Below are 10,913 nucleotides of genomic sequence, written 5' to 3'. Positions count from 1 at the left end.
TTGCTTCTCAATCTGTAACTCTGTTTTTACTGACTCATAACATTATTTTTGTAGCAAAACAATAAATTGTGGTTACTATAATACGATTAAGGGAAAATTATTCCATACACAAGCACTATGCATCCCCTAGGAACATGATACCAAAATATGGAAAGAAGATATATCCATAGGAAAAAAAGTCTTTAATTTTTGTTTAAAATAAAAAAAACAAACAAACTAATGGTAAAGAATAGAATTTAAATACTTTTTAATAATTGAGAAGAGAAAATATAATCCATTTCGAATTCTCCATCAGTTGTGTGTTTTTATGAGAAATAAACCCTGTGTAACCATTCAGTTCTAGATGAGTAACGAGAAAAACCCAAACTTGGATACTACAAGAATGGCTACCGTATATTCACAACCCGGTGAAACAGGTATGTTGGCTTACTTGTGAAAGTACTGTAGAGCATGCCAAGCAGTTTTTATTTCCAAGATTGATCTAAAGTCTCAATTGCATGTAACCAGGGGTTAAAATAATGAAGGGTACATTTATATATATTTTAATATACATAATATTTACCTAAACTCCTGGATAAGCAGGAGTGTTGCTGCAGAGTGGCAGCCGTTATGGCCCATGCTTGAACCCAGGAGCAGCTGGGAAGTGACCCTGTACTGTATCCATGGTAATCCCAGGGCTTCCTGCTGAGCTGACGGGGAGGACTGGGGTAACAGCAAGTGGCGGTTGAGAGAGCAGGAGGGTTTGTAGGTCCCAGTCCTACCAGAGCCTGCTCGGAAAACCTCCAGCCCAGAGAATATAGGAGCATTGTAAGTATATACAAAGGGTTTTAGTAGTGGGAATTTAGGCATATTCCAGGTAAAAACCAAGCTAGAGTTGCTTAATCTTGTGAGATTAATATCTGTAGCTGAATCGCATGTGATTTAAAAAAAAAAAAATTTCTGTCGTTAATTCATGTACTGCTTGAACTTGAGAAACAAGATGGTGAAGGGAGTTCTTAAGGTCATACAGCTGTGTATCTCTCTGCCACACATCTGTCTCTCCAATAATGAGAACAGGATAAATTAAAGACCAGGAGAGAAGTTTATTTCCTGAGGGGGGAGTGGAAAGATTCATTAGTGACACCTACTATATGATAACCAGATCCTTTGTGAAGGGGGGGACGGGACAGACAGCTTCAGTGAGACATAAGGACCAATTTGCTTAAGCTGCTTGCCTGTCACTGCTTAGGTTAAGCAGTGACAGAATCCCACTGCACAAAGTTGTGCTAAAAAGGAAAACAGCGTGCGGCTATCACCTTATCGGTGAGATCCTCCTTGTTCTTCCTTCTGAACTCCCCCAGTGCACCCAGACCTCCCACCCAGTCAGTGCTACACAATAAACACATTTTAATATCACTCAGGCTAGATAATTAGCAGATGTTACATTTGCCAACTTGTTTGTGTATTTTCACACACGTGTCTCTTAAAACAGAAATTTATGAATGTAACTGTTCTCCCCATCTAGGATTGCCCCTTTTTTTACACACACATGTGTGCATGTGAAATTGAAGAGGTGCGTATTTTGGACTCTTATAAAATACGGAATATGCAAGCAGAGTCAACTTACGTGCATATCTGATAACTTTTACATGTATTAAGTTTTTTTTGAAAATGTACCTTTATAGTGAGGACATGGGGAACCCAACCAGGATATGCTATTATAGTAATCAAGAAGCAAGCCTGACAGTTTGAAGGAGGCAGCGTGAGGCCTTCAATGAAAGAAGGGGGTGGATTGTTTTGGACATTATAGGGAAGGAAAGTCGAGGAGTACATCACTTTAGGCGATGTTATAGAAAATGATTCGTAAATGTTATTAAATAGGGAGCATGGGGCCTTATTCTAGTATCTATACCTGATGCAGAAAAGGGGACATAAGGTAGGCAGAATCTACAGAGAAATCGAGGTGGGGATGTGGCACCTGGTTAGTATATGGGAAGAGAGGTCCGTTTTGCAGGCGTTTGAGAATGCGTTCCCGCAGTGAAGCAAGATAAACGATAAAGATGCCTACATATCAGGGCTTCCCAAACTGGGGATCAGGGTCACAAATGCCTCGCAGGGCAGAACTTTTCAGACACCAGCATTTTATGTATTATATGATTTTATTTTACATTTTTGTTTATGTACATTGCTTTGGAAGAATTTTATTGTAAAAACTGGAAAGCAAATCATAAATGTTTATAAATATAAGTCTGCATGGATGGGGCTTTTGAGCCAGCACACTCACAGGCCCTGTGGTAACAGGAAGCCCTGCACGAGGAGAGAGATCAGGACCACTGCAGGGTCTGTGATCTTGCACTGGCTCACGGGCTCAATGCTGCTGCCACTTGCAGCTCACAGTCTGGCTTGGAACCATCCATGATGGGAAGGGTGGGCTGAGTGTGTACAAGGAGATTGCCACTGCTCCTCGCTCCTTACTCCTCACTTACTGTTAAACCTACACAGCTGTTTGCAGCCTGCCCTCTCTTCTTACCAGTTGTCATCCACTTTTTGGCCCCGGGTACAAAGGAAAATGTTGATGCTAACCGCAGCCGGGGAGGAGGGGGGTGTTTAGGAGTGGGGTCTATTTCAAGGGAGGGATCAGATGTAGGAGGGTTTGAGGTTTGGATCAGATGGAGAGACTGGCAGTGGAGGGTAAGAGGATCTGGGGGTGGGAGGGATCAATTGGAAGAGAGATGAGAGAAGGGTTAGAAGGGCTGAGGTGAGGCTGGAAGGTGGGTGGAGGGTGAGAGGGAGGGGAAGAGAGAGGATCAATTTGGCGGCTATAGAAATGAGGGAAAGGATGGCAGGATCAGTTGGGGGTTATAAAAATGGCTGGGAGGTGAGAGAGGATCAGCTGGGATGATATGAAAAGGCTGGATGGGGTGAGAGGTGGGATGTGAGGAGCTCAGAGGCAGAGGATAAGAGAGGAGGTCCTCTGGAGGGGACAGAGATGGAGGAGGTGGATCACTCTACTTGTTTGCAGTGAATACCTAAATCTATTCTGTGGATTTTTTTTTCTCACTAAGGGTCTCCCAACAGGGTTTCCTCTGACCCTATGCAGGGGCTAAGGCAAAGGTCTCTTAAAGTCTGTGCTGGCACTGCATACTAATATGGGACCTACTTAAAAAAAAATGTTCTTAAGTACTATTGCTTATCAACTTTTCTGATTCTTAGCTTTGTTGCTCTCTCTATTGGTCATCCTTACAGATTCTATTCCCTTAATTCCTGAATATATTTTTAAAATGTATATTTTAACAGTTAAAACTGTGCCTTTTGAAAAATCTACTTTAATATATATATTTTAACTGCTGCTCGCTGTTCTTACATTTAAAAAAAAAAAATGCCAGTGGAACAATAGTTGCATTGTAAAACGTTTCTTCTCTCTGAATCTGCAGTGATGGTGACAGCTGTACCTGTACATACAATTATAGGAACCAGTTTTTCAGATTCACCCGCGGTAACTGTTTGTCCTGCCTGCCATCAATCTATCACTACAAGGGTTCAACGCTCTAACGGGCTATTGACGTGGCTTATATGTGGAGGACTAGCTATTTTTGGGTGAGCACACCTTTTTTTTTTTTTTTTTTTTTTTTTTCTAAAACACAAAAAATTATTAAATGTAGAGATTCTTTTGTGAGCAGATGTCCCCAGTCAACTTCAATGTTTTGTGAATGCTTGTGTAAATCTTATTGAAGATTATGAATACTCGTGAAAATCTTTGCTCTAGAATTTAGACCAGAAATTTTACTATTTAGAGAGCGTGATTCCCTAAGGCTTTTTTTTCCCATTCTGTCCAAAACGAGGAAGGTTGTAACAACCAGCATAATACAGTAAAAAAAAAAAGCCCAATTCTTGACTTAGGAAATTTCTGGAACAAAAAGATTGCCAATTTTATATGACGAAAAAAATTGCAGAAGCAGAAATTGTGTTGCTATTTATTTACATTTTGTATAGTCAGCCTGTTTGTATTGCAACTTTTTATTCCACAGCAGAACTGTTTCTAGATGTCGGTCCATAAAATACACGAGGCTACTAAATCCACCTATTTGGGCCAATTTATAGGTTTTCTGTCTCATGAAAGCCACCTGTATGCCTAGGGCTTGAGTACATGGCTCACTAGATGTAATAAAGCAGATTGACAGAGAAAAGAATAACACATCCATTGGAACCAGATGGTATTCACCCCAGAATTCTGGGGTGAACTTGCACATGAAATTGCAGATCTGGTGTGGTGATCTGCAATCTATCATTTTAAAACAGCCACGGTACTTGAAGGTTGGAGGGTAGTCAATATGATAGCAATTTCTAAACAGGGCTCCAGGGTTGACTTTGGAAACTAAAGACCACTGAATCTGATGTTGCCACTGGGCAATATGGAAGAAGCTATCCTTAAATAAGACTACTAACCACATAAATTGGCATGGTCTAATGGGAGAAAGTCCATGTGAATTTTGCAAAGGCAAGTCTTGCCTTACCAATCTTCTTGACCTTTTTTTGAAGGCGTAAATAAACCTGCAGGTAAAGGTGAGCCAGTTGATGTGGTGTATTTTGGATTTTCAGAAGGCATTTGACAAAATCCCTCATGAAAGGCTTAAGAAACTGGGAAGGCAATGGGATCGGAGGCAGTATCCTTTTGTGGATTGGTAACTGGATAATGGTGGGCCTTGTGGACAAGTGAAAAAAATAATGCAGGTATAAAAAAAAATAATTCCAACTACAGGTACACGATGCTGGGTTTTATGTTGGGCATCACAACCTAGACAAAAACTTCAGAATCCCCATGGACAATAATATAATCTCTGCCTCTTATGTGCAGCAGTGGCCAAAAAAGCAAATAAACTGTTAGGAGTTTATTGGGAGAAGAATAGAGCAAAAAAAAAAACCAAACCCAAACCTGAGAATATCATAATGCCTTGTATAGCTGCATGGTGTGACCAAACCTTGAATTCTGTGTACAGCTCTGGTCATCCCATCTCTAAAAAGATCTAGTGGGTACAGAGAAGGGTGACAAAAATGATAAAGGGAATGGAAAACTTCCCTTATGCAGAAAAGCTAAAAAGATTAGGCTCTCTAGCTTGGAGAAGTGATGACAGAGGATATAATTGAGATTAATAATTTAGCAACAGTATAGAAAAGATTTTTAATTAATTTTTATAAAATCATGAGTGAGGTGGAACAGGTAAATAGGGAAAGGTTATTCACCCTCTTAAACACTGACTAGGGGACACTATAAAACTAGCAACTGGCAGATTTAAAAGAAATCGTAGGAAGTATATTTTCATTCTAAGTACAATCAAGCTATGGAATCTGTTGCCTGAGGATGCAGTTAAGGCAATTAACATAGCAGGGTTGGACAAGTTATTAGCCAGGTAGACTTGGGAAAGCCAGCACTTATCCCTGGGAATGAAATAGATTGACTATTGAGATCTGCTGGGTCTTTTTAACCCCAAGTGTTCACTGTTGGAGACAGGATCATGGGCTCGATGGCCCTTTCGGCCTGACCTGGCATGTCACGTCTTATGTTCTTATTATAAGTAAACATTCTTTCCTGTTACTGATGTGTTACGATGAGCAATGTTAGGATTGTCTCAGGCTTGGGAATTTAAAGTAGCAGGACTATCTAGATTTATCCCTGTAATCTTTAACTTTTCTGTTTCTTGCAACAGATATATTTAATTCTTGAATTTCTAAACTGCCTTTCAAGGGAGACCTATAGTATTTCTGTTGGGCATTCTTGTAGGTCTTTTGCTTTTCTTAATCTATATTATGGTTTCTGGTAATAGATAAGGTAAATTATTTTTTCAAAGCCATTTCTGTGGAAACTGCCAGTCCAATGTGTGGGTAAGTGTGCACACAAGATCCGTCTGCATGGACTCTTCCTTGCAGTTTTTGTGGGTGAAGTTGGGGTGGGTTTTGAAAAGGTATATTTAAAATATATAAACTGCATATTTCGCTTTTTCAAAAGTATGTGCATATGTGGGGGTTTTTTTTTTTCTTTTAAAGAAAAAATTGCACGCAAATTAACAGGTGTAATTGTGCAGGAATAGCTCTGGTGGGATAATGTTCAAAGGGAAAGTACTTTTACACCAATTTTCAAAATTTTGTGAGTAAAAAGAACTTGCAGACTTTACACCAATGTGAACAGTTACAAAATTACCCTCAATGTATGTATCTTATTTTTCTTTTATATATATATATATATATATATACACACATTCTTTCTTTCCATTTAAATATCTATCCCTTAGTCTACTCATTGTGTGCGTTAGCGTGATGCTTGCCTTGTGGATTGGGTTTGGCACAGCAGCACCCAATATACTGTATTTAGATTTACAATGCTAGGGTAAACTCCCCAAAATATTCAATATAAGCATCTTAAGAACATAAATATCATGCTGGGTCAGTCCATCCATCCCAGCATCCTGTGTCAGATACAGGCCAGGCCAGGTCACCTGGCAGTACTCCGCAAATCCCAGAAGATCAACATTGTACATTTTTAAACTCTCTGGATGAAAGGAATCATTTAAACTACCAACTTAATTCTCATGCTGCTGCTGCTGCTTTAATGTTTCTAATGGATGCACATTTGGTTGCAGTAGGACTGTTGCTCAAACTTCAAAATGTTTTTAGTGTTTGCTGTGAAGAGGAAGCCTCATCCCTACCCCACCCAAATCTTTCCACACTTTCGTATACCAGGGAGGGAGACCGCTGGGCAGACTGCATGTGCCACCTGGTCCTTTTTCGGTCATCTGCTATATCACCATGATGTGAAATCCATGCGAGTTTACGGTCTGCTTACAATATCCCATGTCATCAGCCCTGTACCATCGTGGGTGTAGTAGTCTCTTTTTGGTGCTTAATTACATTGATTGAAAAGTGACAGCAGCTGATCGCGTTTGTTTTATATGATCTGAATGGAAAGGCAGAACGGAAGGAAATGAAAAAAAATTTGCTTTAAATGCCATGGGATGTTTACATTCCCCCTTCCTGCCTATTTTTTAAATCTCTTTTGTACCACTAAAAATAGAACCATGATCTAGCAGTAGCAGTAAAAAATAAATAAATAAATAAAATTGCATACAAATATTCAGTTTTATAAAAATAACCAGTGGCCTGCAATAAGGAATTTAAGAGGGTAGAAGCTGAGAGAAATCCATCTTGTTACATATCTTTGTGTACCTATAGAAGCAGACTGCTTTCCAAGTTAAAACTATCTCTGAGCATGATGGATCTATTCCTCATGAATTACTGCCTCGTCCCTAATAATCCTTAAGGATTCTCATTGTGCATTAAAAAAAAAAAAGTCAGATCTTACTGTTAGGGTGGTTTGAAAAGGTTTTCCTATAAAGCTATCATTACTGGAAGGAAGATGACATTTTGCATTTACCAGATCTGTAAAACTCTTCAGAGTTGCTAACATGCCAGAATATGTTGATTTAATGTGTGTGCTAGAACAGTGGTTCCCAAACTTGTCCTGAAGGACCCCCAGCCAATCAGGTTTTCAGGATATCCATAAACGAATATGCATGAGAGAAACTTTGCATGCACTAGCAAGTTTTGGGAACATCCATGCTAGAAGTTAAAAGTGTGCGTCAAAGTTCAGCCTTATGTTTTGTTCCTGCTTTCTGGGCACACTTTACCAGACATCGCATGACTTTCAAGAATCCCAGTCCCATTCACGTATACGAGAGAACTTTAATATCCCCCTATTAGAAGGATGTTGTGTTAATCTCACCCAATTGGGGTGATCTGAATCTTTATTCAGCTCTTATATAATAAAACTATCTGCGGATGGCTTTTATCAAAATCTTTAATAGACTGGTTGAAGACTCTATTGCCTAAAACTCCCAGATCAAACAGGATTTTTTTTTCCAAGCACACTTTATTTAACAAATGGTGTACAGATCACAACTCAGACACAATATAATAATGTGAAATCACCAAAGTATGTACATGGTCAAATGCTTTCCCAGCCCCTCATGCAACAATATCCATACCCATCATAATTTCCCCTTATAACAGCACAGATCAAGTATGTAAATACTGCCAAGTACGTTCCCCCATATCATATTTGTACATAATCTTTTCAGTGCTGGCAAGCACTGCCACTTTAAAAAATGCTAGGAGTCCCCTAATATATGAGAAGCTGTGTGAATGCAATGATTAATCAAGGTCCTAGCTTTACCTCCCAAGTTCACATTTTTCATCCCACACCAGTGCCCTAACAAAACCAGACAAGGTGTTAGGGAAATCTTAGGGCGTTTAGATTTTATTAGAAGAAAAATGATGCACTAAATTTCCTTTCTGTAATCCAGAGTTGTCTCTTATCCCCAGCAATTGCAAAGAACGTGGATAAATAGATCTAATTGTTCCTGTGAGGGTTGATATGTCTTCTCTGGCAAGGCTACAGATTGTCAGCCTTAGGCATCCATGCTAGGTACTGATTCATGAGCTTAATACTTTGGGAAGACTCGATCAGATGCGTAAGCTGAGCCCTTACATGCTGGAATAAGCCTTCCAAATTGCACACAGATCTGATTATTTCATGTTCTCTGTTTTCAGGTGCATTCTGGGATGCTGCCTCATTCCTTTCTGCATTGACTCCTGCAAGGATACTGATCACTTTTGCCCTAACTGTAACCATCATATTTACAAATATAAACGACTGTAACATGAATCCTTTTACATACATTGTAGAAAGATGATATTTTTTTTACAGCTAATAAAATATTTCATTCTTAGTTCTACAGAGAGAGAGGAACCGCTTTCAGCTTAATGGTTCCGTGAATGCACTTTGCTGGTTGGAAATGTCTTTTAGAGACTGCAATAAAGCTGTGTTAGCATTTTCCATGTTCAGAAATTTAGTGCATAGCCTCCATTGAATAAAATGGGATGTGCGGTATATAATGTGCATTTTCTGCATTAAATTCAATGCAATTTACCACACTTTAGTGAATTCACCTCTTAGCATAAGCAAATTTCATACTACTAGTTTGGATAGTGTCTCTGCATCACAAAGTTTTTTCCTAAGTTTGTTTTGATAATGTTGAAGAGCCGTGATCTGAGATGGAGGGCCTCACCAGACATACTTTTTTTTTATGTTGAAATGTTTTTATTAAATTTTCAAAACCACAACAATACTGTGAGGTGGGTACTCTGACAACTTTTTATCATATATGTTTATTTTGAAAATGGTTATAATCAGCTGAAAAAACTTTTTCCATGAAAGCATTTGGAAAATTAGAATGCACATAACCTTATTCTTACCCTATTTCAATTACTTTTTTTTTTCCTTAATTTACTTTTTTTTTTTTAGTTCTGGCACCTGCCCCTTACTATATAGATTCTGAATTCAACTTGTGCATATTAATTCTAGAGCCACATAATTAATATAATATACTTTTTAGCTGAATATTTGTTATGGTGGAAAATTTAGCAGTCCTTTTTGAAAGTCTGAACGTTTTTGTTTGTTTTGTTTTTTTTTGCCAAAGGATTTGCACTTTGCATGTATGTGCACAGTTTATTATTAATATAATGTTGCCACCTCACCTAGGTCTGATGATCTCTAAGAGAAGTAGGACTACATCATCCATGCAATGGGGCAAAACCAGGAATTTGGTTAACCTCTCCAGATAAGTTAGCCAACCCTATTTTTATGTTGCCACCTATGAAACCTTGCTTTAAAAAAAAAATGTTCTTTTGAATACTCAGTATGCATCAATCTGATACCAATGCACAGCTGGGTATTTCTAACATCGCTGGAAAACTATATGCAAGGCCTAGCCAGCTCTTACCAAAGTTTTTGGCAAGGGGTGCAGTGGAATGATTTAATGACCCATCCCCTACAGAGGAACACCAACTCTGTCAACTGTGGTCAGAAACCACAAGGGAGGCATCCAAGACTAGTTGAGAGGAGAGACCATATCTGTTGGCTCTTTCCTGAGCTGGAGAGAGAAGGGGAAGGTTGTTGGTTTTTTTTAACCTTCTCCAGATAAGAGCAGGATGAGGTTATCCTGGTTGTTATAAAACCATTAAACCAATGTTGGTGTGGAAGTTCAAAGAGAACTCACAGCTTGAGGGAATCCAGGGGATTGCTGCACCAGTAATGTATTTCCCTGGAAGATCTGAGAAGAAACACAGAAAAGGATTCCTATATGATGCTTTGCCAATATACTGAAGAGAGAGAGAGATACCTACAGGGTCTCGTGACACTTCCTGCTATTTTTTTCAAAGTACCTTGAGGAACTCTCTTTTTCTATCTCTGTGTATTGAAACTTGTGTGTGCTTTATATTTTCTATATCACCACTTTGTTCCTTGTATCTTCCTCAGTAAACTTGCTTTTCTTTTTTGGAATAATTTTTGGTGTGAAGACTTTTATTCGAGTGACTGAGTTCTTAATCCCTTTTGGCCTAGGAGCAAATGTATTGTATGTGATTTTCAAAGGGAACCATTTTGAAAATAAAGAGAGGGAAAGGACATGCAGTATGAAGGCCAAAATGCACGGTGTATGTTTAAAAAAGCTCATTTGATCTGGCTTGTTTCTCAAGCTGTAGTAGTTGGCCTTCCCAGATGATATCACGATATGCAAATTGATGGGGGATACATTGTTGTAGGTAAGATTCAGATTAGATGTTGGGAAGAAAATAGTGCAAAGGCTTTCTACTACTACAGCACTTGTGTGTGATGGAAGGTAAACACTAGAACAAGTCATTTGGGAGATGGTGGAATGTGTCATATTGATATGACAGTCCTCTCAAATGGGGCCTTATCATTGGAGTGCTTTGGAAAGTATTCTAAGTTGGGGAGATTACATAGCCTCAAAACCCAAGTAGAGGTTAATTTTGATGGCATGAAGAAGGCGTGCTTACTGTAACAGCAGAGCTTGTCCATGTGC

General features: G+C 38.9%; 1 protein-coding gene across 1 annotated transcript; it reads left to right on the top strand.

The window, feature by feature from the left end:
• Positions 1-337: 337 nt before the first annotated feature.
• On the top strand, positions 338-10,375 carry LOC115075658 (lipopolysaccharide-induced tumor necrosis factor-alpha factor homolog). Its single transcript, XM_029576234.1, has 3 exons — positions 338-416; positions 3,414-3,576; positions 8,581-10,375. Exons 1-3 carry the CDS (start codon positions 344-346, stop codon positions 8,687-8,689), a joined length of 345 nt encoding a protein of 114 aa, XP_029432094.1. The 5' UTR covers positions 338-343; the 3' UTR covers positions 8,690-10,375.
• Positions 10,376-10,913: the final 538 nt, after the last annotated feature.

This window comes from Rhinatrema bivittatum, chromosome 14 (genome assembly GCF_901001135.1).
Source record: "Rhinatrema bivittatum chromosome 14, aRhiBiv1.1, whole genome shotgun sequence".
Classification (NCBI taxonomy): Eukaryota; Metazoa; Chordata; class Amphibia; order Gymnophiona; family Rhinatrematidae; genus Rhinatrema; species Rhinatrema bivittatum.
The sequence above is the reverse complement of the archived record's forward strand: the minus strand, read 5'-3'. Positions and strand labels throughout refer to the sequence as shown.

Excerpts from the sequence above, each read along its gene's own strand:
- LOC115075658 (XM_029576234.1), top strand. The coding sequence starts at position 344 with ATGAGTAACGAGAAAAACCCAAACTTGGATACTACAAGAATGGCTACC. Across the intron at positions 417-3,413 it reads TTCACAACCCGGTGAAACAG|TGATGGTGACAGCTGTACCT; the intron begins GTATGTTGGCTT and ends CTGAATCTGCAG. Across the intron at positions 3,577-8,580 it reads GGAGGACTAGCTATTTTTGG|GTGCATTCTGGGATGCTGCC; the intron begins GTGAGCACACCT and ends CTCTGTTTTCAG.